General features: G+C 58.6%; 12 protein-coding genes across 12 annotated transcripts; 7 read left to right on the top strand and 5 right to left on the bottom strand.

The window, feature by feature from the left end:
- Positions 1-76: 76 nt before the first annotated feature.
- Positions 77-2,302, bottom strand: SCHCODRAFT_02000226 (uncharacterized protein). The gene is made up of 4 exons (XM_050341497.1): positions 2,244-2,302; positions 2,181-2,191; positions 2,071-2,124; positions 77-1,852 (listed from the first exon to the last, which is right to left on the bottom strand). Exon 4 carries the CDS (start codon positions 1,848-1,850, stop codon positions 324-326), a length of 1,527 nt encoding a protein of 508 aa, XP_050202559.1. The 5' UTR covers positions 1,851-1,852; positions 2,071-2,124; positions 2,181-2,191; positions 2,244-2,302; the 3' UTR covers positions 77-323.
- A 1,205-nt stretch (positions 2,303-3,507) lies between these two features.
- SCHCODRAFT_02660684 (uncharacterized protein) lies at positions 3,508-4,520 on the top strand (the record flags this gene model as incomplete). The annotated part of the gene is made up of 4 exons (XM_003035484.1): positions 3,508-3,629; positions 3,745-3,921; positions 3,983-4,090; positions 4,142-4,520. The coding sequence occupies 4 exons, from the start codon at positions 3,508-3,510 to the stop codon at positions 4,518-4,520; spliced, it is 786 nt and encodes a 261-aa protein (XP_003035530.1).
- An 83-nt stretch (positions 4,521-4,603) lies between these two features.
- On the bottom strand, positions 4,604-5,624 carry SCHCODRAFT_02603914 (uncharacterized protein). Its single transcript, XM_003036310.2, has 3 exons — positions 5,374-5,624; positions 5,078-5,324; positions 4,604-5,025 (listed from the first exon to the last, which is right to left on the bottom strand). Exons 1-3 carry the CDS (start codon positions 5,617-5,619, stop codon positions 4,664-4,666), a joined length of 855 nt encoding a protein of 284 aa, XP_003036356.1. The 5' UTR covers positions 5,620-5,624; the 3' UTR covers positions 4,604-4,663.
- Positions 5,625-5,843: 219 nt separating this feature from the next.
- On the top strand, positions 5,844-6,835 carry SCHCODRAFT_02660682 (uncharacterized protein; the record flags this gene model as incomplete). Its single annotated transcript, XM_003035485.2, has 4 exons — positions 5,844-5,916; positions 6,013-6,233; positions 6,284-6,676; positions 6,737-6,835. The coding sequence occupies 4 exons, from the start codon at positions 5,844-5,846 to the stop codon at positions 6,833-6,835; spliced, it is 786 nt and encodes a 261-aa protein (XP_003035531.1).
- Positions 6,836-6,930: 95 nt separating this feature from the next.
- On the bottom strand, positions 6,931-8,852 carry SCHCODRAFT_02603907 (uncharacterized protein). Its single transcript, XM_003036311.3, has 6 exons — positions 8,738-8,852; positions 8,634-8,684; positions 8,517-8,579; positions 7,542-8,468; positions 7,345-7,482; positions 6,931-7,262 (listed from the first exon to the last, which is right to left on the bottom strand). The coding sequence occupies exons 1-6, from the start codon at positions 8,780-8,782 to the stop codon at positions 7,083-7,085; spliced, it is 1,404 nt and encodes a 467-aa protein (XP_003036357.1). The 5' UTR covers positions 8,783-8,852; the 3' UTR covers positions 6,931-7,082.
- Positions 8,853-9,137: 285 nt separating this feature from the next.
- On the bottom strand, positions 9,138-9,582 carry SCHCODRAFT_01120444 (uncharacterized protein). Its single transcript, XM_003036312.2, has 2 exons — positions 9,351-9,582; positions 9,138-9,300 (listed from the first exon to the last, which is right to left on the bottom strand). Coding segments are annotated over exons 1-2 (216 nt in total). The 5' UTR covers positions 9,565-9,582; the 3' UTR covers positions 9,138-9,298.
- Positions 9,583-9,690: 108 nt separating this feature from the next.
- On the top strand, positions 9,691-12,338 carry SCHCODRAFT_02603898 (farnesyl-diphosphate farnesyltransferase). The gene is made up of 6 exons (XM_003035486.2): positions 9,691-9,988; positions 10,047-10,261; positions 10,732-11,317; positions 11,369-11,494; positions 11,547-11,742; positions 11,976-12,338. Exons 1-6 carry the CDS (start codon positions 9,758-9,760, stop codon positions 12,140-12,142), a joined length of 1,521 nt encoding a protein of 506 aa, XP_003035532.1. The 5' UTR covers positions 9,691-9,757; the 3' UTR covers positions 12,143-12,338.
- A 182-nt stretch (positions 12,339-12,520) lies between these two features.
- SCHCODRAFT_02559062 (uncharacterized protein) lies at positions 12,521-14,852 on the top strand. The gene is made up of 4 exons (XM_003035487.3): positions 12,521-13,807; positions 13,863-14,004; positions 14,062-14,382; positions 14,434-14,852. The coding sequence occupies exons 1-4, from the start codon at positions 12,551-12,553 to the stop codon at positions 14,514-14,516; spliced, it is 1,803 nt and encodes a 600-aa protein (XP_003035533.1). The 5' UTR covers positions 12,521-12,550; the 3' UTR covers positions 14,517-14,852.
- Positions 14,853-15,645: 793 nt separating this feature from the next.
- Positions 15,646-18,267, top strand: SCHCODRAFT_02603891 (translation initiation factor eIF-2A). Its single transcript, XM_003035488.2, has 7 exons — positions 15,646-15,742; positions 15,795-15,936; positions 15,987-16,102; positions 16,152-16,435; positions 16,485-16,788; positions 16,838-17,820; positions 17,878-18,267. Exons 1-7 carry the CDS (start codon positions 15,712-15,714, stop codon positions 18,001-18,003), a joined length of 1,986 nt encoding a protein of 661 aa, XP_003035534.1. The 5' UTR covers positions 15,646-15,711; the 3' UTR covers positions 18,004-18,267.
- Positions 18,268-18,435: 168 nt separating this feature from the next.
- SCHCODRAFT_02476849 (uncharacterized protein) lies at positions 18,436-19,836 on the top strand (the record flags this gene model as incomplete). Its single annotated transcript, XM_050342747.1, has 2 exons — positions 18,436-19,728; positions 19,780-19,836. Coding segments are annotated over 2 exons (1,350 nt in total), but the record flags the coding sequence as incomplete, so codon positions are not given.
- A 38-nt stretch (positions 19,837-19,874) lies between these two features.
- On the top strand, positions 19,875-20,739 carry SCHCODRAFT_01037802 (uncharacterized protein). The gene is made up of 3 exons (XM_003035489.2): positions 19,875-19,909; positions 19,958-20,432; positions 20,497-20,739. The coding sequence occupies exon 2, from the start codon at positions 19,960-19,962 to the stop codon at positions 20,371-20,373; it is 414 nt and encodes a 137-aa protein (XP_003035535.1). The 5' UTR covers positions 19,875-19,909; positions 19,958-19,959; the 3' UTR covers positions 20,374-20,432; positions 20,497-20,739.
- A 986-nt stretch (positions 20,740-21,725) lies between these two features.
- SCHCODRAFT_02603886 (uncharacterized protein) lies at positions 21,726-22,791 on the bottom strand. The gene is made up of 5 exons (XM_050344063.1): positions 22,747-22,791; positions 22,285-22,690; positions 22,140-22,235; positions 21,911-22,091; positions 21,726-21,813 (listed from the first exon to the last, which is right to left on the bottom strand). The coding sequence occupies exons 2-4, from the start codon at positions 22,384-22,386 to the stop codon at positions 22,077-22,079; spliced, it is 213 nt and encodes a 70-aa protein (XP_050202557.1). The 5' UTR covers positions 22,387-22,690; positions 22,747-22,791; the 3' UTR covers positions 21,726-21,813; positions 21,911-22,076.
- Between the last annotated feature and the right edge of the window lie 2,512 nt (positions 22,792-25,303).

The raw sequence follows: 25,303 nt of genomic DNA, 5'->3' as shown, positions 1-25,303 counted from the left end.
ACAGTAGATACACCCAAAAGGATGGCTAGGCAGGATCGTAAGTAATGAGACGTCATGTAAGATAGGCTGTGTATGGAATCATGTAATCGGGTCGACCATGTAACAAAGGTCGCCGAAGTAGAACGAAGAGAATAGGTTAGTCATAACTACAATGGTACGAGCATATGCTCGACGCTTAGCCGAGTACCAGGACCTCTCTGCATAGAGACACTTTCATCAGCCTGCTCCCGACACGACGAGACATGGGTGATGACTTCTCTGCCTCAACAGGCATATTAGCCCGACAACAGAAGGATCATCGCCAGCCACATCAAGCAGGCCCCTCACACATCGTCCTTATACAATACTTGCCAGGCCGCCGTATCGAATATCCGCGGGACCTCCTCCCAGAACTTGTCGAAGCCCTCCCGTAACTTCCTCTCCGCTCGCTCCCTACAGCGCGAGCAAAGCGTGATAGCGGGCGGACTCGAGCCGCCGATGGTCGGGTCGTGGTGGCCGTCGATGGATGGGTTACGCGAACCGATGAGGGAGGGTGTGCGGGAGCGGATGATGGAGGGGTCGCCGTGGCGGTTGACGGAGGGACTTCGATGGTCGTGAACGAAGGGGCTGATGCGACCGTTGGTCGACGGGGAGCGATGGCCACCCAACATGGTCCTGCCGTCCACGGATGCAGCCCGCGAAGGCCTTCCCAGCCCTGATATCCTCCACCCTGCCAAGCTCCTCGCGCCCGAGCTCCTCCCTCCTCCATAAGACTTTCCCCCGCCGGAGCTTCTCTCGCCACTCGAGCCACTCGCCAGGCCCAACCTATCCGCAGTGCCCTGTATCCTCCCGCCTCCCGACACGGTCCGCCGACTCTTGAACGACGGCGGGCGGAACGAGAGTCCCCTAAACGACTTGAAGCTGCTGCTGTCCTTCGCGGGTGGCTCGGGTGGCTCTGCGAAGACGCGACCGTCCGCGCGAAAGCGCTCGAGGCCGAGAAGGATAGACCTGAGCTCACCGTCCCCGCGCAGCTCGCGCTCGACAACCTCACGGACGAAGGCGCATTGGCCTCGGGGCGCTAGGCAGCCGTAGCGAGGTGCGCTGAACAGTGGCGCCAGGACCTGCCGCTCGAGCAGTCCACGTAGCCGACTCCGCGCGGCGTAGCACAGCAAGCGGTCCCCAGAGTCGATAGCCGCGCCCCCCATCGCATCAAATGCACCTACGCACGTCACAAGCAGACGAGCGAGCAGCGTGAGGCGCGGGAGGTCCGCCGCGAGGCACGCTTGGACGAGCGCAGGCGCCTCCTCGCGGATGTCGAACGCAGCGACGGCGGCGCAGCGCACTACGTCGTTCTGCGCAAGGATGCGCCCGAGGGCGGGGAAGGGACGCCACATGCGCCCGCGCGCCCAGAGCTGCTCCAACTCGGCCGGATCGTGCGTGCCGAGGAGGCGCGTCGCGCAGACGGCCTCGAGGCGTAGTGCGCAGGCAGCGCGAAGGTGGCGGGCGTTGTACCGAGTGGCGAGGCGCGCGAGGGAGGCGATCTCGGGGAAGGTGTGGCGTCGGAGGCGGAGATAGACGACGAGGAGGTCGGGCGGGCGCGCGAGGGCGTCGACGAACTCAAAGAGCGCGGCGGGATCGTCGTCAAGCATCTTGACGCGGAGGTACGTCTGGCCGTCAAAGGTGATGGTGGGGGGTTGGGTGCGGGCGGGGTGGCGCATGAGCTCACGCTTGAAAAACTTGCATTGTGAGGGGAGGTCGGCTTTGGGGGCGCGTATGAGGCCGTGGCGTGTCTCGATCACGAAGGAGGGCTCGTTGGAGGTGGAGATTGTCCAGAGCGGGACGTCCGGCGCGTCGTCGACTCTACCTGGCATGACTAGTGGCACTGGTCAGTCGTATGAAAGGAGGGTCGGAGGTGGTCTGAGGACAAGGAGGGCAGGAAGGGGGTATGGCCCGCGTTATATGACGGTCCTTTGTTCTCTAAAAGGCGTTCTCACGATCGGACCATTTCGAAGCATGAAGGTCATAAACATGATAAGAGATAATAGAGGGCAGCGGGGTGTGTAATCCAGACACAGTAAGAGGAAGACATACCAGCCTGCACCGACCTAAACCGACTCGTCTACCCGTGCGCCAAGTCTGCGAGACCTGCGCAAAGGAAGGTGAGCAAACAAGGCAGCGACGATATGGGTTTATAGACGTACCAGTGAAGGGCCTGCGAGCAATTCGGTGAGAAAAAGGTGGTAGCCACATTGCAGAACACGCACCGAGACTTCAGCGCATGGGAGAACGAGTCAACAAAAGAGCAAGTCGTCAAGGGACCGATGCGCGTCACGGTTGCGAACCCCGTGGGAAGATGGCGGCCTTTTGTGGCGTCCTTCCTTGTTCTCAAAAGCTGCCGTCTCGAACGTGTCAGATCATAGCATACTCTAGGCAGATGGATATGCACTTTCTCTCGGAAGCAAGCACATTCTATCACCAATCAAAGTATATCCGTTTTATAGGAGACCATCAGGTATCTACAATGAACCGGAGGGTGCAGCATATGTGCTGTGCTACCCGACGTATGCTCGTCACCTTGACAAGGCCCACTTACCATTTCGCCCCCATCCAATATCCCCCTCAAAGAGTGGAAGCTTTCAGCATGCTGGATGCTACTTCAGACTGGACATCCGACCTTACAGCCCGCTCGGAGAATGCTTTTCTGCGGCCTCGCCACGCTCAAATACAAAGGTAGCGCTCAGCATATACTGCGTGGACACCTATCAATCCATCATCAAGCGCATGAACGAAGACACTCGGTGTACCATAGTAGGCCCCAAGCCATCGCCAATGTGGAAACGCCGAGCCATTGTTCTGTTTGATGGTGAGAGAGGGGAGCGCTCATAGGACCTGCCTTCAATGGCTGCACGCCCACGGCCATCAAGTACGCGCCGCCGGACGCGGAGAACACCATCCATGAGCGATCTCGCGCGGCTTGGCGAGTGGATGAGGACGTCCAAGGCGTATATGATACAAAATAACAAGCGCGTACTTACAGTCAGTATGGGCCCCTGACGAACATTCACAATGATCACCTTGCCAAAGAAAGGAGTAACGACACCCCATCATCGTAACCAGGAAGACGACCTGCCTGCGGTTCGTCAATACAACTGAGCCATCATGACCATCAAGGAAAGTGATAGCTTACCTGAGAGTATTGATTCAGTTACAACAGGCTCAGTCTTCCTGGGCAAACGCTTCAATGGAGTTCATCCCATGGTAGCTGGAGACGTGACTTCGACGTTGCATATTTGCCCTCCCTCCGCACTGAACGGCGTCCGCGTAGGACGGGTCGGAGAGCGCGCGCGGTGATAGCAAGTCGCTTCGGAGTCATGCATTGGGCCAGCAGCTAACCGAGGGGAAGTTTAAAGTGATGCGTTAGCGATGGGGTATATAGGATGAAGGTCGCAGACGCGCAGCCTTCATCTACCGATACCGAACCTCCCGCCTGCCTCACTTCCCTCCAAGGACGACTCAGCGCCCACCGACATGCATATTATCCTCACTGGCGCGACCGGTACAGTTGGGCTCCCGGTACTGCGCCTCCTCCTGGCCGACCCGACGGTGACGCGGGTGACGGCGCTATCGAGGAAAGCCTTCGAGGCACCTGAGTGGGAAGAGGACAACTTGAACTTGGAAAAGAGCGAGGGTGAGCACTTCGGCACGAATTGACGAAGATATCATATCATCGGAAAGAACCTCGCTGACTCTTCGAGCAGGGACCAGCAAAGACGCCAACGGCAAGGCAAACGGGCAGCCGAAGGCGTCGTACGACCCGTCGAAGCTGGAGGTCATCGTACATACGGACTACGCGTCGTACCCTCCAGAGCTCCTCGAGCGACTGCGCGGGGCGCGTGCAGCGATCTGGGCGCAGGGGATCAGCCAGACGGAGGCGCCGAAGCCGTGAGTGCTCACCATGATATACCATATCGGCAGGAGCATGACAAGGTCATTCCCCTCCTAGCGAATACGAGCGCATCACTATCGACTATCCCCTCGCCGCCGCACGCGCCTTTGCCGGTCTCGCAGGCGACGACCAGCCGTTCACCTTCGTCTACGTCTCTGGTCAGCTGTACGTCCAGCGTTCCTCTATTGAACTGGTTCTCACACACCTCCATCCCAGCGCGATGACATCCGAGCTCACCCCCGTCTACTTCGCCCGCATCAAGGGCCGCGCCGAGCGCCTGCTCACCGAGCTCGCTTCTACCCAACCCTCCAAGCTGCGCGTCCTCCACGTCCGCCCCGGTATTGTTGAGGTCCCCAAGCGGCATAGGCCAGCGGCGCCTGGCGTGCGAAACGCGGAGATCGTGCTGAGCCCGATCTTTCGGTGGTTTGCGCCGGGGCTGCTGAGCCCGGTGGGCATGGTGGCGGAGGTGTTGACCGACCTGGCGGTGAGGGCGGGGGAGGGAGGGAGGAAGGCGCCGGAGAGCGGGACGACAGTGACGAGTCCGCAGATCAAGCGGTGGAAGACGGTGAGGGTGACAGTAGGGGTGGAGGCGTGAGGACAATCATGTATATCAAGACGTACCTGTTGTAACAGTAGCTGCTGGATCTCGAACGGCTTGCGAGCTCAACGAGACGAGGGTACACGAGATGACCGATGCATAGAAGAAAGAGATACAAATGGATATACGCGCCAAGGCGGCTATGCGACCTTCTTTTTCTTCGACTTTTTGGGCGCGTCGTCGTCTTCGCTTTTCCGCTTCTGCGCCTTCGCATCCTCCGCTTTGCTCCCCTTCGTCTCCTTCTTGTGCTTCTTCTCCTTCTTCTTGTGGGAGCCCTCGTCGACGCTTGCCGGGGCTGGTTCTTCAGCGGATGGTTCGTCCATGGCTACATCCTCGTCGTCCCCGGTCGCGACCAAAGACCCGTAGGGCATGAATTTATGCGTCAACATCTCCTCCGGGTATGATTGACGAGGGGGGTTCTGTAGGGGAATAGCGGACTGCGGGGCGGTGGGCTGCACTTCGCGGGCGGAGAGGACGAGGTGACGGGCGATGGGTTTAGGTGCTGTCTGGCGCGTCAGTCGTCTAGGATATCTACAAAGAGACGATCAACGTGCCAAGGTATAGATCCCCCTTCCTCTTCCTCCGCGGAAGCAAGCATGAGAGCGCGCGTAGCTCCTCCCCGCCAACAGGCGTCGACGCTGCCTCCTCCGGATCCGCGTTCTCCGCGTCATCGGTCTCGGCGAGTGACCAAATGTCGTATGTTGTATGCTTGCGCCACAGAGACCCCACCTTGCTGGTGCGAGAAGACTTCGAGAGTGACGATGCACTCATCACGGCGCCTTCGAGATGCTTGGGCTTCACCTGCGCGATGTCAGTACGATGTTCCCTTCGTCACTGACGATGCACGCACCCCCTCAGGTATCCTGATCAGCCAGACCTCGTTGTCTGGATCGGCGTTGACAGCATCCCAGTCGAACTCGCCCACGCTGACGCTCGCATTGTCGATCGCGACTGCGCCAGCTGGCAGCTCAAGCGCCCAGTTCGCGTCACTGCCCTCGTTCTTGGCGCCTCCAGCATTCCCCTTTCCCTTCGCATTCTTTATTATGGGCTCCGGAGATGAAGATCGCGATGAGCTCGCGGACGAGGAGGAAGACATGTTTGGGTATCAGCAGTAGGAATTGTGACGGACTGGGGAATTTTGGTCGCGATCGGGACCAGCCCGGAAGACCGAGGGTTTGTGGCGTTCGCTCACCATCGCGATCACATGATGCTCCGGCACTTCGTCAGTCGAACTTGTCCTTTACCACCACCCGCCTTCAAGCTTTCGTGGCTGAGCCTATATCCAACACAATAACGCCCTGCACTGAACACGTGGCGCACATGTGCACTATAGCACGTTGCCCCATATGCTTCCAATGCAAGGACATCTCCAAATTCCTCTTCCATCGCTGCGGTACGTCGAGCCATACTCATTCCCTCAAAGGAACGCCCCAGAAACTCATGCACCCAGGTCATGGAATGTGTACTGAATGCTCACGACATGACGAAGGGCGACCAGAATGCGCTATCTGCCGCGAGCGCAAGCAATACCCGCCACACCCCATATTCGTCAAATTTGAAGACCCGGACGCCTCGTTCTCTGTCGATATATCACAGCTGGCGGAAGCGATGGACACACGTGCCGATATTGACACAGCTTACTCGCTCGAGCACCTTGGACAGCGTCTGCAAGCTGCGACGAGTGGCAGCAACGCCAGTGAAGCGGCCATCGTACGCGCTTCTTTTTTTCTCGCGAATTTTCTTTCATTCAACCATTTCAGGCCGCCCTTCGAGAAGCGTCCGAGCGCTTGGTGGCGCGATTGCCTATCATTCAGGATTTGGGGTCCGCGCAAGAGAAAGCCAGAAGCCTTGAAGAGCGCAACCGCCAACTCGAAGCAAGTCTATCAGCTTCAGAAGCCGCTCACGCGCGCACCCGACATGAGACCGAAAAGCTCTCGCGCCGCATTGCAGAACTGCAGGAAAAATCTCGCCTTAGCGAGCAAAGGGCGACGTGGTACCAGTGCGCTTCCGAGGACACCAAGACCGAGCTCGAGCAGACGCGAGAAAAGAACGCGCGGCTGCACCGTCGCGTAGAAAAGTTGGAAGAGGAGGTGAGAAATCAGGAGAGGGCAATAAGGGCGAAGGACAAGGAGCTCGCAGCGGTGGGCTCAGAGGTGAGCTTAGCGGTAGTCTCTGGCGTCTTTGGATGCGTACTGATGGTCATGCTCAAATAGCTCAGTGTCACGAAGAAGAAGATGCGCGGAATGGCGAGACAGAACAAGAGGCAAGGCAACTCGAAGACGGCGGAGGACGAGTCGTTAGTCGTCTTGTGAAGCGCTCGAGCATCACTACCTAACTGCCCCTATGCACGTTCTCTCCAACGCACGCACCTTCTTCCCTGACCGTTCCTGCAGACCTACTACAACTTCGCGGAAATCGCTACCATGTATTTATCGCCTAATTTATACAGAAAGTCCAAGATCTTCCAAAAACATAGGTCCCTTTTCGTCGTCAAGTTCGTCAAAGGTCCGTATCCATACGGTCATAGCCGTAGGTCCCGCACCGTCATTGCCCAGACGTTCAAACATCCCATACAACCGCTTGATGAGGGCATACGAGATGCGACTCGTCGAGTATCAGCTTCGGCACCCACTCCCGGTAGTAGTCGGCCCCAACAAGTCGCAGACGGTCGAACGAGATACGCTCCAGCGGCCAAGAGGCAAATATTCTGCGCTCCGCTTCGGTTTCATAGGTGCGGATCTGCATAGTCGTCAGCTCGTTCGGTACGAGGAGAATTGCGAGGTCAGTCTGCACGCAAAGACTCTTCTATCCCGACACTCACACGCGGCTTATCCCTCACACTGTCCAACAGCCTGCGGATCTCCATGGTGAGGTACTTGGCGAAGAACTCGCGCTTGACGGGATTCCCCTTGCGGTCCTTGGTGTTCAGGTTGTGCGGCTTGTCCAGCAGGTGCGGGAGCTGGGCGTTTGGGGCGTCAGCGTTGCTCCGTACCAGATCCGCGGGGACTCGACACTCACGTCTATCTCGACCTTCGTCCGGATCCAGCCGCAGCCCTCGAAGACGGCGTCCTCGCCGCCGTCGATGGGCGCGTTGCCGAGCAGGATGTCCGGGAGGAAGGGCGCCTCGCCGTTCGAGGTGAAGAAGACCTTCATGCAGGGCTGCGCGCGGAACTTGCTCCGGCGCGGGAGGAGGACGTGGTGCGGGTGGGGGAGGACGACGCGCCCGTGGGGCGGCGCGCTGCGGGCGTATGGACTCGGGGAGTATGGGCCCGAGGAGTATGGGCCCGCGGAGTGGGGGCTTGAGGAGTAGGGGTTGGGGGAGTATGGGTTCGGGCTGGGGGAGTACGAGGTCTGGGCGAGCGGGCTAGGGGTGTGCGGGCTATGGACGTGCGTCCTAGGCTCGGGCCTGGCGTATGGGTGGTACGTCCGGTCGTTCTGCCTGGCGAGGGCGCGCGGATCGGGGGCGCGCGAAGGGCGCGAGCGGAATCGCTGCGGGGTCACGTGCTGGCCGGGAAGTGTGGCGCAGGGGTCGGGGTCCGCGGGGGAGGCGACGAGAGGGGCAGGGTACGTGCTGAATCGCGAGTATCCATTCTGATATAGTGATGTAGGTCCCCAATTCGTGGGTTGTTGCGGGGGCTTGTGCAAGAGGACGGGGGCGGCGGCGCTTATTGGGGGATTGGGCGCGTCGTAAGTGACTATCCTCACGTCTTGTGCTTGATCTGATGTCGCCGAAGGGGGAGTTTGAGGGCCGTGGGAGGTGGCGGGCGAGACGGCGGGCGAGGTGCTGGCTTCATTCGATCCCGGGGGAGTCGCTTGCAAGGCATCGAGGAGCATTTGATCCAGTGCGGCGTCGTCTATGGTGGGTATGCTCGCGTCGAGTCCGAAGCTCATGTCTGGAAAGCCTGTCTGCGCCGTCTGCCACTGCGGGTCCTGCATAAAGGGGTCCTGCTCAAGTCAGCTACAGGGTCCTTTGCCGCCGCGCCCGCCACGCACCATGGGGCCAAAGTTCGATCCATCTTCGAGCAGTCTTTGCAGCTCCGCCGCATAGTCGTCTGTCTACTCGCACTCGTCGTATACATGGGACGTCGATACTCAAGCAAAGGCTCTCACAATGGTGGGTACTTGCGCGCCTGGCGGATCGGCCACCCACGCCTCGTGTACCTGGCACGGCGCTTAGCGTGATGTACGGAGGCAGATCTCGTCCGAGCGCTTACCGTCGCGTCGAATTGGGTGCTGTAGTACGCCGATTCGAAGGACATCCGAAGCAAGGTAGGAGCGGCGCGAATGAGAAGGAAATAGAGAAGTATAGATCACGCAACGTGTATGACGAGGGGCGTGCATGGATTGTATCTATCAACGTGATCTACCATCGGCCATCCTGATATGGACATCCTTGTTCTTGTCACAAAGCTTCCGGACCGGGGCTCGATAGGCATAATGAAAGGCGCGTGAAAGGGGGGTCACACCTCTCGGAGGTCTTACGGATGAGGGCCTCGACAGCGAATGCTCGAAATTCAGAGATGCATCAAACTGACTTCAACTGAGGGGCACGGCTGTGAAGATGGGACACGTAGCTGACTTCAGAGCAGGGAACCGACCGTAGGGGACGAAAACGGGTGTACGAAGGCTTGCCAGAGTGCCTATCAGTCAGAGATGGATTGATTGATACAGAGCTCCAGTAAATGAGAGTACACAAAATCGACGGCAGAGTCGCTGATTGACATATGGTGAAGACTCGGGGGAAGTATCCCTGAAACTGAGAAAGAGGGCCGAAGTCCTATGGAGGTGTAAGTATAGCGCTCAAGTATAGAGCAGACGGATTCGCACATGATGCATTCTGGACGTGCTTGCGCTCCTCGACTAACGCGTCTTTGAGCTTCTGCAGCTGCACGGTCACCGCCGTACTTCCTCCCTCTGCTGCCTGGCTGCGCTCGCCAAACGCGGTGATGAAGGCGTCAAGTCGCTTGGCGGCCTTCTCGGCGGACATCGGCGTTGACGAGGAGACCTCGATGCGCGTCGGCGGTACCAGTGGCGCGTCCATGATTGCGGTGGACGGGGGAAGAAAAGCGCTCGCGCCCGGACCGGACGATGCGGGGACAGGTCCCGATCATGGTCACGTGTGAAAATGTGTCCTGGCGTGGCGTCGTACGACCCGCGTTCCGGTTCCGCCAGGTCCACGTACGGTCTCCTGATTCCCCCACTCTCCTTCATCCCCTCCTATCCAGCAGAACACCATGGGCATCGGAAAATGGGTCGTCATGGCGCTCACGCACCCCAACGAGTTCCGCACGCTCGTCCAGTTCTACATCAACCATGAGCAGAAGCGCGACATTACCGCGATGCAGGAGCACGAGACGTCGGGCTGGGACAGGGAGTCGATGCGCCGCTGCTGGCACTTCCTCGACTTGACGAGTCGCTCGTTTGCTGCGGTGATCAAGGAGCTGGAGGGAGACCTTGCGCGCGTGGTGCGTGGTTGTCGTGCTTGTGACGCGCGCGAGTGCTAATGCATACCCCGCATTTCAGGTCTGCTTGTTCTACCTCGTCCTGCGAGGGCTCGATACGATCGAGGATGACATGACGATTCCGGACGAGGTCAAGCAGCCCATACTACGCAAGTTCCACGAACACACCGTTACGCCCGGCTGGACGTTTAAGGAGTCTGGCCCCAACGAAAAGGACCGCCAATTACTCGTCGAATACAATGTCGTGGTCGAAGAGCTGCATATACTCCAGCCCGAGTGAGTCCCCTTCCCTTCCTGTGCCGTGCGCCTTTTGACGCTCGTATACTTTTCGTGCAATCCAATCCACATACCCTCCGCCTTCCCTGCCGTACTTCTCGTTTCCCTTCCTCCTCATCTTCCTTCCGGGTCGTCAGGACCTTTCCATTGCGGTGTGCATAGCGTGACGCGTTGCCTACTCGCCTCGCGTGCGATCTCGCTCGGATACCGTCCTTCGTTTCTTGCGGTGGTCTCGCGAGCTTTGCACCTTTCGCTTTCATCTTCTTTGCGTCGGGCTTGAGGCCTGCTTCGCTTTGCACACCAGGCAGAGGCGTCGTGCGTCAATATCAGCCGCACCACATGTGGTTACACACGGCAGAGGTCCTGCGTCCGCTGCGCTTGACCAGCATTGTATCCGCGTGCTGCACGCGAGTTGTCGTCCTACTGCATCAACAGTCATATCTCAACTCCTCGTGCTTACACCTTCCCAGATACCGCGACATCATCGTCGACATCTGCGCCAAGATGGAGGTCGGCATGGCCGACTACGCGCACCGACACGCCACCACTGGCTCCGTCTACCTCGAGAAGACGGAGGATTACGACCTCTACTGCCACTACGTCGCCGGCCTCGTCGGCGAGGGCTGCTCCCGCCTCTTCACCGCCTCCAAAAAGGAAGCCCCCTGGCTCGGCACCGAGCTCGAGCTCGCCAACTCCATGGGCCTCTTCCTCCAAAAGACGAACATCATCCGCGACTTCCGCGAGGACGTGGACGAGCGCCGCTTCTTCTGGCCGCGCGAGATCTGGGGGCAGTTCGGGTTCGGGGACGTGAAGGAGATGTGCGGGACGGAGCCGGAGGTCGTGGAGCGTGCGCTGTATGCGCAGAGCGCGATGATCCTGAACGCGCTGAACCATGTGCCGGACGTGCTGGATTACTTGCGCTGTCTGAAGAACCAGAGCGTGTTCAACTTCTGCGCCATCCCGCAGACGATGGCGATCGCGACGCTCGAGCTGTGCTTCATGAACCCGGAGATGTTCCAGCGGAATATAAAGATCAGGAAGGCGGCAGCGGCGGATGTGAGTCGTTTGAGTTGTGCATTCCAGTAAACTGGCTGACCAAGTTTGCAGCTCATCATGAACTCGACCAACCCGCGCGAGGTCGCCGAGATTTTCCGCAAGTACACGCGCAAGCTGCACTCGCGCGCATCACCCAAGGACCCCAACTTCCTCCGCATATCTGTCGCGTGCGGCAAGGTGAGCTCGCTCGACCTTCTCATCCTTCTTGTCGGACTGACGCTGGGTACAGATCGAGCAATGGTGCGAGAAGAACTACCCGTCCTTCGTGCACGTCGAGCAGGGCAAGGCCGGCTTCGACCCCTCGGACCCGCGCTCGCTCGTCGCGATCGCGGACCAGCAGCGCGAGGAGGAGCTGGCGAAGAAGAAGCGGATGGAGGAGATGCGCGCGCGGTTGGGCAGGACGGACGGCGCGGTGCGGAATGGATGTGAGTGCACGATTGCCTCTTCAGTATCGGGTGCGCTGGGAGCGTCGTTCGTCGTGGGCGCGGTCGCGGTCGCTGTGTGGGCATCGAGGGCTGCTCGTCGCTGAGGGTCATGGGGGTGCGTCGCGGCGCTCGTTGGTTCGGCGTTTTTCCGTTCGCTCTTTCTTTCTGCCTTTCTTGTTGCGCTTTCGACCTTGGTTCTTTCGCCACGACGCGTTGCTGATAGGACCTCCCAGCCGACGACTCCATCATGCAGCCTCTCCTCTGGATGATGGGTGCGCTCATCTCGCTCCTCATCATCTGCGGTCTCGCCGTCTGGGCGATCCTCTGGTGGTTCGAGGAGGACAAGAAGGTGTGGGACTCGATCTTCGGGGATGGCCCGGCGGGTGGTTTGAGGGAGTGAGGGACGAATGGCTTGGGGTGAGAGATGATGGATTTACGTGGACTACCTCGCGTCGGGCGGGCTCGGTAGCGCTGAGCGCATGCGCTCCGCCTGGCGCGCTTGCGGAAGGCGCATCCTCCAGGCTTGTTGCATACTACTGGCGCGTGTTTGATACCTATACTTCTCTTTTGCTTATACGATCAACTAATGCACGAGACATACGAGTGCCGGAGATGAGCGAGAGCGCGGTCGGTAAGCCTTCTATCCCGCCGTGCTGAGTGACAACGTCCTGCGTTTGCGCGTCATTGTAAGTAACCCCGCGGACAGCTCGGGTAAGATGCTTCTAAGAATCTGCGGGGAGACCGGGACGTCTGACGCGCGGCAGCCGTTGAGCGCCGACCTAGCTCCGTTCGTCATCTTCAGACCGCCATGGCCGCCCTTCACGACGAAATCCTCGCTTTGCGCCGCCTCCTCGTTGCGGTCAACGGCGATGACGACCCCGGTATCAGTCACGCCGTCGAGCTCACGCAGATCAACAACATCGTGCATCGCCGTCGCCTCTTGCAGGAGGTTTTGGACGAGGAACCGCCGCAGGAGACGCCCTTGGCGGTATACTTCGCGCGTCCGGACGCCGTCATGCACATGAAGACTCTGTGCACCGCCTATTTCTGCATACAGTCTCTCTGCGAGATTGCCCGCGATCTTCGTCGGCCCAAACTCTGCCCCTTCGACAATTCCTTCTTCCTGTCTGCCTTCGCCTGGATCGACTTCCTTCTTCCTTTTGGCGACGTCAGCGACTTGCCGGTCCCGACACCGGACACCCGCCTCGTGAGGATGCAGTTGACCACACGCGCGCTCGCCTTCATGAGCACTTTCGCCCATCGTAGTCCTCGCGAGCGCGTCATCGCTTTGATACTCGACAGCAGGCAACGGATAACATCAGCGATTGTCAACTGTTGGAGCCGTTGGAGGAACGTCTACGATCTCGCTAGCAGTGAAGGGTCAGAGGCGCCCATAGGTTTCTGCGTCACTCTGCTACCACTCTACCTGGAGATCGTCATGAACGACGAGACAGCGCGTGCCATCATCATATCCGACATCCGTCGGGTCTGCGGTCGCAAGCCTCGAGCTTTCTTCAGCCGCTGTACGCGCTACATCCACGAGCTCGCCGTCACCTTCCTATATCGAGAGGCGTCCGTATGCATGCCCACGTTCCTCTTCGGCGTGGGCACTCTACTTTCCGTGCCTAACTTTGGCCCTGTGGGTTCATCCTCCGACAGATTGACAGAGGCGGTCTGGAAGACGATGAGCTTTAACCTCGACCAAGGACGTCCTGACTTGTGGCGCCCATCGTGGGGTGTCGTCGGACCGTTATGTCTTCGCAGCCCACATGTCCTTTCTCACCTCGTTAGCTACGGCCTGTTCTGCTCCCTCGTGCGTCTACGTATAGCGGACCCGCGGATCCATTCTCTCGCTGCCGTGCTCGGCGGGATTCCTCAGGCATTGGACTCGGTCCGCGCCGTGAATGGGTTCTATGCGACAATTGAGAACTTCAAGGCCGCCAATCCCGCCATACAATTCACTTCTCGCGAGCAGGGGATTATAGGCCGCTTCGAGCAACAATGGCAACTGCTACGCGAAGCTTCGAAAACATGGGATCTATGCTATACGTGCTGCTCGGCAAAGGTGGGTGCGCGACTTCTTCCGAGTTGGCGAAGGTGACTGATCCTCTGATGGTCAGTGTCCTAATGCCGGCACCCCAGATCCAAAGCTGCTGTCATGCTCATGTGGCGAAGCCCTTTACTGCTCAAAATCCTGTCAGCGATCACACTGGGATCACGAGCACAGGATAAGTTGTCCAAGCGAGAACGTCGATAAACACGGTGAGTCATTCGGTGCGACTTGGTACTACAACGTCTATCTCACTTCGCTTTGCGCAGGCGTCCTATCCGCGAAGGCGGTACACCGATTTACCGTGGAAGCCAAAGCCTGTTTTAAGGGGCTCTACGCGTCGATCCCTCCCGCGGCTCGCAGTGCTACCGGCCGTCCGCTACATGCCAGATTGAATGTGGGCGACTTGTCTCTCGAATTAGTCGGCACTTCGTCCGAGATCTATCCGGACATCGAGAAGCTCGCGGTCGTGATAGACTATGTCTTCATGCAGGAAGAGCGCGAGTGTGTCCGCCGGATGTATTTTGTACCAGAGGCATGGGCAGGTCGCGTCCGTCCGAGGTATCGTCCGTTAACGCAAGCCTTTATCAGTGAGCACTTTCAATCTTCTAGCTTGACATGTGTTTTGAAGTGTAATTCAGATATTCCCGTCCCAAACGCACCCACGACGTTGTCGAACTTGGCGCTCCGCGAGCGGTTGTTTGGGAGGGCAGTTAGGTCTTGAAGCGTCACTTTACTTCGCTATTTGATGCCACTACGACCTCGTACCGTGATTCCGTGAAACTGCTAGTCCTTTGCGCCTGTGTGTCGTGACCACTGGACATTGATTTGCTTGAAGCGCCTCAATTTACGAGCGCGCAGAAATGATCTGACGCCTCTACTTCGCGACATAGTTGATTCGCCGGGTTCAAAGATACCTGCACTGCGGATGATCATGGTCAGTTGCCTAGGTCAATCGTCCGCTGGCTGAAGACGAGGGGGGAGTGTTTGAAGGGGTTCAAGGCGTAGTCCGCGAGCGGGAAGACGAACCGGCTCTCACGAGCCATGGGGATGCGGATACGGGAAGGGGAATCTGCTGTCGTATTGCGTGTATGAGCTACGGGCGAGTACCGATGTGCGCTGAGAATGCATTTCATCAGCACATGCGCAGCAATTGAGCGAGAGACAAGACGTACCATCTCAACCAGGTTCAAGCAATGCGCGCGAGTCTCGCGTCATTCCCAATTGCTTTCGTATCGCTTCCCTCACCCCGCTCGTTCCATCTCCTACCGTACTAAGGGTACCAGATAGTGAAGCGGACGGAGGATATGATAGGAATGAAAGCTAAATTATTCGAGATCACACACGCGGAAACACTAGCACTGGTATAGTGATTGCGGGAAATATCGTGGCTGGGGTATGGGCGAGTAGAGAGCACGCCGGGGGAACTAGTTCGAACAAGGAAACGAAGCGCCCAACCCTTTGATAGAGGCATACGAATTTGGTTGCCTTTGAAAAGGACTGGTTCCATGAAACGTGAGCATCAGCACGATCAACGCTGCGTCGCGCAGCTGTATCTTGAGGCGAAGGGATGGCAACGGTTTTCGCGTCAGAGCCCACCTAGGAGATCCTGCGTAGGGCCTATATGACCGATGTTTAGATATTGAGGAATAGAGTCAGTATAGACAGTTATCTTCGATAGAGATGCCGGCCAAGAAGTACAAGGACAAGGGGAACGGACAAGGGATGTCTGATCCGTGATCGACGTCGGCGGCGCCACGCACGCGGACGCCACATGGCGAAAAGACCGCGCGCTGGCGGCACTGATTTTCGGTCTTGTTCCTTCCCCTCACCACGCACAAAAGTCGCCGAGGCATTAGCTTGCCTCGAGCCCGCCGTAGGCTCTTCTTCCCTCGCCCCAATCCTCTCGAGCTATCGCGATGGCCTCCCAGATGACCCAACAATACGCATGTGCGTCGCGATCTCGCCGATGCACGCGCGGCCTGCTGATCTTCCCTCCCAGACCGCGCGCAAAAGTCGCTGGGCCTCGTCACTGGAGCGCCGGATTACGCCCCCGTCGCAAACTTTGAGATTCCGGACACGGCGGCGCGCACGTTCTGCTATAGCAGCGACGGCAGACTGTTTGCGTATGCCCTGCCCAACGTGTACGTGGCCACGATGTGTCTTCCGATCTCGCGACTGACCATTTACCTAGCGTCCGCATCTTTCAAGCCGAGAATGCACAGCTGCTGCAAGAGCTCCCTCACCCGAACATCGTTGAGCTCAACTTCTCCCCCCGCGGCACATATCTCTCCACATGGGAGAGGCCAGGTGCGTCTGCGCGTCACATCGCCACGAATGCATACTCACTCCCCTGAAGCTAAGCTGGAAGACGGCTCGCAGCACAAGAACCATCGCATCTTCTCGGTCTCGACTGGCGAGGAGCTCACGTCCTTCTCACAGCGCGCGCAGGAGGGCTGGGACATGCAGTACACCATCTCCGAGTCGCACGCCATCCGTCTCGTCGGGCCCGAGATCCAGGTCTTCCGCCCGTCTGAGTGGAGTAAGGGGATCGTCGACAAGCTGCGCGTTGAGGGGGCGACGAGCGTGAGCCTCAGCCCCGGTCTGAACCCGAGCGTCGCTGTCTTTATCGCTGAAAAGAAGGTGCGTGGCACGATCGTTACCCCTCGTCCTTCCGCTGACACTGTTCAAGGGCGCGCCCGCGAGCATCAAGGTCTACTCGCTACTGACGCTGTCGTCCGCGCCGCCGACGTGCCAGAAGAACTTCTTTAAGGCAGACCGCGGCCAAATCAAGTGGAACGATCTCGGCACGCAGGTCCTGCTGCTTACGCACACGGACGTCGACAAGACAAACAAGAGCTACTACGGCGAGACGATGCTGTATCTTCTCAGCGCCGCCGGCAACTTCGACTGCCGCGTCACGCTCGACAAGGAGGGCCCTATCCACGACTTTGCGTGGAGTCCGAACTCGAAGGAGTTCGGCGTGGTCTATGGCTGTACGTCCTACTCCATCTTCGTTGGTACTTTGCGCCAACATGTTCATAGACATGCCCGCCAAGGCTGTGCTCTTCGACCAGCGTGTGCGCACGTTGCATGACTTCGGCTCCGCTCCGCAGAACTACATCTCCTTCAACCCTCAGGGTCGCCTGATCGCACTTGCCGGCTTTGGCAACCTCGCAGGCAAGATCAACATCTTCGACCGCCGCACGCTCACCAAGGTCACGACTATCGACGCGCCGAACACGAGCGTTTGCCAGTGGTCGCCTGACGGCCGCTTCCTCCTCACGGCGACGCTTTCCCCGCGCCTGCGCGTCGACAACGGAGTCATGCTCTGGCATTGCACGGGCCCGCTCATGCACGTCCAGCGCACCGACGAGCTCTACCAGGCCTCCTGGCGCCCAGCGCGCATCGAGGACGTCCCGCCCTTCCCCGCGCAGATCCCTCCTGCGCCGGCTGCCTCGGCGTCCGTATCGCAGGTCGCCGCCGCGAAGCCAGTGAGCAAGCCCGCAGGTGCTTACCGCCCACCTGGCGCGCGCGGACTCGCCGCACCGAGCATCTTCAAGCGCGAGGACGAGGGCGGCGCGCCGCGTCTTCCGACGAACGGCACGCACTCCCCTGCTGGTGCGCGCTCGCCCGAGCCGCGCGTGCCTGGGCAGCGGCGCCATGTACCTGGCGCTCCGCCGCCGCAACACCACAGTCCGAGCCCGGGTCCCGGCGGCGAGGGGAAGAACAAGCGGAAGAACAAGAAGGGGAAGCAGGGCGGCGGGGAGGATAGCGGGGCTGCCACGCCCGCGGATGGAGCGGCGACGCCGAATCGGCGTGGGAGCCCGCGTGGGAGCATGGATGGGCGCCCGAGGCCGCAGCGTGGCGCGAACGGGAAGACGAGCGCGAACGGGAATGGGACCACGAATGGGGCGGGGACGCCAAGCGGGGCTGCGACGCCCGTGCCGCCAGCCGCGGAGCCGCAGACGCCGGTCGATGGCTCGCTGGACCCCACGGCGAAGAAGGTCAGGAATCTGACGAAGAAGGTGAGTGCGGTGTGCGAGTTGAGTCGAACGAGCGGGCAGTTAACGCGCGTTATCTAGCTCAAGGCCATCGAGGAGCTCAAGGAGAAGGCGAAGCGCGGAGAGCGGCTGGAGGCGACGCAAATCAAGAAGATCGAGGGCGAGGGTGCGCTTAAGGCGGAGCTCGCGGGCCTGGGCGTGGCGTGAGGAGCGCGCGCGTCATAGACGTTGCCCTCGTCGTGCCCTCGCCATTGGGGTCGTGTAGTGCTTTTGGGTATGGGGTCCGGGGCGGGATGTCGGTGGTGCCGCGGGTTCGGCCTGGCGCCTTCCATGCTGATCGCGTCGCCCACTCGCGCTGTATTACTCACTGTCTCGCATGCTATATATTGTGTGCAGTATCCTTGGTGACGGTGTCGACACGGCCGCTCCGAGTAGGCAGTCGCAATCGAGACAAGACTCGGCATCCGTGGCATGTAAGCTCAACTGCGCTCTCCTCTTTGAATGCCGCTGCCATACCGAGAGTCTACGAAGGGCTATGGGAGGTCAATGTTGAGAAGACATTTGCCACATAACGCCGTATTCGAACAGCGAACTTCACGCACGCGTGACTAACAGTGACGCGCTTTCGTTCATACCACCATGGCCTTCGCCGCCCGAGCTCAGCAGCGTGACCTGAGCGCGCTTACCTCCCTTCTTGACGAGCTCGAGGAGTTATCCATGTCACCCACGTCGGATCCCAGCGCGCAGGCGCGCAAGAATTACCTCTCGGACAGGATCGAAGATCTAGTGCAGAACGGCTGTCCCCTCGGAGCGCTTGAGGAAGCCTCGCCTGCGCCGTCGTATAGCGGTGGCCCCGTCATATCCCTCGACGAGGAACCTCTAAAATCCGCCGTACAAGCCCTCGATCAGTATCAGAACCTCTGCAGCCTTATCGAGCGCGAGATGAAGCACAAGCTACGCGTCGTGGCGTTCGCGGAGAGGATGACTTCTTCGGCTTGCAGATGGATGAGCTTCATCCACCCGATGAACGGGAACGTGACGCGCTCCGAAAAGACGCGCGACTACCAACACACGACCTTCCAGATCGTCAATGCCGCCAGTGGCATGATATCCCTGCCCCGCAACGACCAGAACCTCATTCGCTTTCTCGACACTGCTGGCTTCGTCACTATGAACATCGATATCTGGGCGAACTTCTTCCGCTACAACAAGTTCTCTCCCGCGCCTCTGGCCGCGTCGGCGGTCTCGAACCTCCTGTTCCTGTACGATGTACCTATGGGCGGTAACCTTGCGCGCGCGGAGGCGAGGAAGAAGCTATCCCGTGAACTGGTCCACGTATTCGGCAAGCATCCTCGCCGCCTCTGCAAGACAATCGCGCGCTACGCGGAGGTTCTCACAGGATCGCCGCCGCCGGAGATCGACGCGCAGTGTATGCTATTCGCGGCGGCGAACACGCTGCTCGGCGTGAAGGAGCTTCACCCCTACACATGCCCTCGCCGAGTCGTCTCGAAGCTCGTGCATGTCATCGACCGTCGGTCGCGCGGGTCAGCCCACGAGTGCAAGGCGGCCGTGACTGCGATCCGCTATCTCGAGCGACTCTGGCTCGTCACCTCGGACAATCGTACCTTGGAATGGTCCATCAATGACGGGATCCTCTATCCGATTCTGCGCATCATGGTTGCATATTCGCCGCCCCATGAATACCACGAGACACTTCGTCCAGTCTTGCAGACGCTGTACCGCAGCTTCATCCACTATCGCGTGCTGCTCTCGTTCTACCGGAAGCATGAGGTGGACCCGGCTTTCCGAGCAGCCGCTCAGCGTGTCATGGCCATTGCGGTGCTCAAGGAGGTCTACGACGCGCGCGTGCCATTAATGATCGTCGCGCGTAAGGATTGGGCGTTGAAGAAGAACCTTTGCCACTCTGCAGAGGTAAGATTGACGCTGCCTCGAGCATCCAACTTGCACTGACATAATTTCCAGTGTCCTAGACGCACGCAGCCGCATCTCAAGCTTCGCACCTGCGAATGCAAGCGTGTGTATTACTGCTCGAAGGCGTGCCAGAGGAAGCATTGGATTGCTGAGCATCATAGGGACTGCGATGTCCATGACGGTGAGTACTGTGAGCTGAGTGCTTCCTCGTCCTGAATGTGTACCCTAGATATGATCACGAAGACCGGCCCACGCGACATGCACCTCATGCGCGTACTAGCATGCGACTATGTTCGTGCTCGCCGGCGCGAAATCATCGCGGAAGTCGACCGAGAGGTTCGACGCCTCGAAGACCGCAGGAAGGACATCCAGTCGAGCAGGAAGCAGCTCATGCGACAACTTGCTACGACGCTGGAGTTCGATCAACAGGTGTCCGTCAGCTTTGTCGGTCCTCAGCTACAACACGAAGTTTCGTCTACTTTCTCCGAATCCTGTGGAACGACGGGACAGTGCGTGTTCATCACGGGCTCGTGGATGGAAGGTGAAGAGGAGAAGCACGACGGCCTTCGTGTCATACCCCGAGACAAGTTCAGCGAGGAGACGCTTCAAGAAATCACAGTATACTCCTCGAAGTTCCCCTATTGATGACGGGAAGGACTGTTCGCTGGCATAGTGCACTGGAATAGGCGGGTTGCTTTGCTTCTGTGAGTAGTGTACATTCACCTGTCGCCCGACTACAAAGGATATACTGATAACGGGGATGTGTAGGGACCCAATTCTGGCGACTGTACTATGCGCCCGAACACGAAAGGTCGCCTGGTCACTGCCGCTTGGCCCGGGTTACGAGCACGGGCGCGATTTTAGCGCTCGACGCGGCGTACGCGCATACCGCGCACCTTGTCCTCGGCTACCCCGCGGCTTTGTTCCATCTTAGGCAGGCGCTTTCGCGCATCTCCCACCCACCTAGCATCGTTTTGTCTCCGCTTTACAAATACACGCATTTTCCCGGTCTCCTCGCCCCCATCTATCGGTTCCCCGTCATGCTCGTCGACGATATCGCCGGCGCCGGTGCCTCTTGTCTCCCCCTCGCCGCCGCTCTGAGTCAATCGCGCCAGCTGCCTTCAAAAGCGCGATCCACGACAAATGAGGCTGCCGCTCGAGGAGCTAGAAGCGCGTTTGGCGCGTTTGGCTAATCTCGAGTCGCCTCCCTCCCCCGGAATGGTGGCGGTCCTCAGGTTGGTCGCGCTCGGCAGCGCAACCCTCCCCCCTTTTCTCGCCCCTTTTGACTCGCGCATCCCACTTTCAAGTCTTCCGCCCTCATCACTCGCTCACCACGCATGACCCCGCCAGCCCAATCTTCCAAGCGATCGAAGGGATCGAAGCGCCACCTCGGGAGGTCTGTCCCTAGGAATCTCAAGATGTACCCGCCATCGATCCGACTCCTCGTACTCGACCTTCCATTTCCGGGACCACAAGGCAGCGGCTGCATATGCACGAGTCGACCTTGTCCCGCCTCGAGGCGCCCTCCTCAAGGTTAGCCTCCGCGGCGGGCGCGATAAGCTCCCGCGGGCGAAAAGTCTCCATTATGCTGCCCGCCTCCCTCGACTGCGTCGTGCTCGTCCTCGCACGCGGAGGCGAGTGATGCCGCGCGATGGCGATTATCGTGTGCAGGAGGACAGCTGATTGACGAGGAGAAGTTCATTTCCGCGCGCGAAGACCCGGCGCGAGCGTGTCATGTCAACCAGGTGCGCTCTCGGTCTTCATCTTACGGATGATGCGCGCGAGGAGAGGTGTCACTAGGGCGTATGGTCTCTATATGACTCTCATGAAGGCCGCTAGCAACGCCGGCGCGTGATCTTATCAACGCATGATCCTCTCATCCTTTCTTTCCCTCTCGCGCGCCAGCGCTTAACCCAGTCCAGCGCCCTTCCCTTTGCACTCTCGCTGACACTTCTCGCAGATATTGACATCGCGTTATGGATGGCGACGTGTTTACCGATGGTACCCCTTTCTCGACAATTGTCTTTGAAACTGCCTATTCGGGGATGGAATGGCTTATATGGACGAGCGCTTCTTCGACGTATGGTGAGTTCTTCATGTTAAATCCGTGCGTCCCCTCTTTCCTCGTGTCTTTTGAATTGGGCCTTCTTCGCAGCAACTTCCTGACCAGATGCGGAATCAGCTAATTGACAGGTTGGCTCTGAATGTCGACGACTTCGAAATTTTCAACGGTAGTGTTCGACCCTCGACTGCGACGTTCTGACTGGGCTTTGACACGGTCGGCGCCGCCTCTTCCTCCGCCTCGAATAAGAGCTTACTTCGGGCTAACCGCTTTCTCTAACGCTTGACTATACGTTGCATTGGCAAGTCTGCCTTTAGGATGCGCCGCTATCGCTATTCACTACGTCAAGGCTGATACTGGATGCGGCTCGGATAATATACGTCCAGTTCGTGGCGACGCGGCCGGCCAAGGACACCGTCGGGAGATGGCTACGCTGTGCGGCACAGTGCGCTGCTTGATCGACGTGCTTCATCATCAACTAACCCTTCGTGCAGCGCCATCATTCGACTGCGATGGGAACCAGCGGCACCTTTCGCGGGCAATCCCTTACGGGCAAAATCATCGCCACACTCTGCGCGAATCCATCTCCTGTTCATCGGCGGCGGCGATCAGACGATTCTGCCATTGGTGAAGCATAGGTAGGCAAACTTCTGCTGAGAGTACGATCACTCATAGGCCGAACTCGCCGCCCACCACTTACGCTCTACTTCCATCGCTCATCTCTCGTGCTCGTGCTCGTGCTTGTGGCTGAGGTTGGGCAAGGCATAGGCGGCGCTCTCGACCCTTGGTCATAGAGGATGAGGAGAGAGCCGCGCTAGACGCGTAGTGATGCGGAACACTTGTCGCGCGAAGGTTTCGGCAGGGCCTTGGGGCTTGCAGCTACGCGATATAGATACCTTGGTATGTCCTTTTTTGCTGACCTACACGTGGACATCCTCGGCTGATGCGTCCTGCAGACAGGTTGTACGTACGAAGCGTCGAATGAAGATCGCAATTCTGCTGCAACTGAAGTCCCCAATGCAAGCATTCAGGATTCTGAGCTTCCAAAGCCTAACCATCGAGTTGTCTTCGAGTCTCGTCGCCGATGATACGGGACGCTCGGTCATGGCGCGTGATGCTAGCATCACGCAGCACACTATGCGAATCCGCATCCAACGATCCTTCCCAAGTTCCCCCTTGCTGTTCAAGAACACGGTACAAGATCCAAAGGTTCGCTTTTAAGCTCTCTCCTTGACGTACCCTGCCGATGCGTCCTTTAGCTTGCAACATACCCTCTTCTCGTGCTACTACTTGAAGACGTACCCATCACCGCCAAATGCTTCTGTGGCGAGCCCTCTGTTGTTCTTCGTGACCTCGGCGAACCAAAGCGCTCCGATGGGCGCCAGTGCTGGCAGCGGATGAGGTGATGTGCGCTTATCAGGCCCGCGAGCTTCGTCGATGACAGAAGCAGAAGTAGCCAAACCGAAAGAGTGTATTGAGAACGTCGTCCCCGTATTGCTAACCGATTCTCTGACACGCTACATATGGATAGACTGCGACCGCAAAAGTGCGGAACGAGCACGTCTACGTCCGGTCTACTGCGCGATTTATCATGTGCGTGCCTTTGGAGACCTCGCACGAGGCTCGTAAGGTTGGTCGCTATCTCGATGAACGGCCGGCATCCCCGACAAGCGGAGCGCTCGCAGGCCGACGAAGACGCGCGACACAGAGTTCATGCCAGCGACCGCGATATCCTGGCCTTCCCGATATCGACATTCTGCTACTGTTCCTTGCTCTGCACAGGTAATTATGTGATCCCAAATGCGGATTCGTCTTCGCCGACTTCGCCAGTGATACGCCCTGCGGCTAGAAAAACGCGGAAAAACATACATAAACAAGCGATATATAGTCGACTTGGTCTAGATTGTATGGGCGGATCCGTATATACTGCACCGACGTCGCGACTGTACAACGGGCGCGTCGGGGGTATTTTATGACATAGAAAACCAGGAGCGCCACGCTTCCTAACCTTCAATACAACTAGTCCGCAGCATTATCCGTCTGCAATGACTGACCAAGGATAGCAGCGAGCTCTTCGGCGCCTGATCACGAGTCTGCGCGTCGTCGATGACATCCTGCGAGTCCTTTGGCGGGCCCTACTTAATCAAGTAGCCGCGCTATACGCGCCTCAAGCCTTCAGTCCTCTTGCCCTGCTGCGTCAAGAGAATCTAGATTATTGTTGGGGCTCGGACAAGCCTTCCTGCTGCTCGCCGTCATGCGGAGACACGCAGAGCACCGCGCAAGTGGAACTCGAACCATCAACGTGACTACACGTGACTTCGGGTCCGAGACCGGAACTTCGGGTCCGAGCTCGTGATCTCGGACATCGCCGAGTTGAACTCCGAACCGAGCGTCGGCGCTGCCAAGCGCTGTCCGCCCCGGCAAGGGCTTCACTCCCCGCGTATCGACAGTCTAGGCTGTACGCTCCCCGCCGCGCAGGCCTCTGAGCCGCGTCGCGCACAAGGGAACCGGTGGAAACCAGGCCGGCCTTGCCTTGGTAAACATCAACAAGTGTGGAATCGCGCCCGGCATCGCGGCGCAGGAGGATACCCGACCAGTCAACCGCTCTACCGCCAGGAACCGCAGTCATTGCGCGATTATTCGGACAGGAGAACGCGCGGATAGGCGTTATAGTTGGATTTTGACTCAGAGATAGGCATTGTGTGTTACCGCGCGGTCTGGACGGCCGAGACGACGCGTTCAAGTTATATACCGAGACCTACATACGATTCGGGGACTTTTCCGGCCCCGCGCAGAGAAGCCCTAGTACCTACACACCACACCAAATAAACACAACCGCGTTAACCCGCACTTTACACATCATAAAAGCCTGAACTTCCGAGCGCATTAAACCGCCTTGTGAACTTCAATCAAACCCGAAAGCGCTCGTAAGAACGCCGAGACGTCCGATTGCCCCACTCGACTTCTCGCTTCAGTCCAGCTCGTCTGGAACTGGCATAAACAACACAATCTATCCCCTAGTAATATAAATACTCGGACTCGCCCGCTCTCGTAGCGCCTCCAGTCTAGCGTGTTCATTGCTATCGTGGTTGTTGGTGTTTGGTTGTGTGGATCGTCTAGCTAGACTGTACTTCGCGTCTTTCGTGAGCGTACGATCCCATCACCAGGAGATAAACCAGGTGCAACGCAATGATATACTGACGAGCGGATGTCCGTCTTGCAGAAGTGGCCCATGAGCGATACCGACCACACGGACGGAAGGCGACTCGCAAGGTTGCGCAGAAGGAGTCCCTTGGAGTGTCTGTCGCACGCGCTTGTTCATCCACCCAGAGTAGAGCGTCTCGCTCACGGTATCGCACGTGAGATTTCTCGTAGGGTTAGGGTTAGGGTTAGGGTTAGGGTTAGGGTTAGGGTTAGGGTTAGGGTTAGGGTTAGGGTTAGGGTTAGGGTTAGGGTTAGGGTTAGGGTTAGGGTTAGGGTTAGGGTTAGGGTTAGGGTTAGGGTTAGGGTTAG

This window comes from Schizophyllum commune (genome assembly GCF_000143185.2).
Source record: "Schizophyllum commune H4-8 unplaced genomic scaffold SCHCOscaffold_1, whole genome shotgun sequence".
Lineage (NCBI taxonomy): Eukaryota > Fungi > Basidiomycota > Agaricomycetes > Agaricales > Schizophyllaceae > Schizophyllum > Schizophyllum commune.
This window is presented reverse-complemented; position numbering and strand designations above follow the sequence as displayed.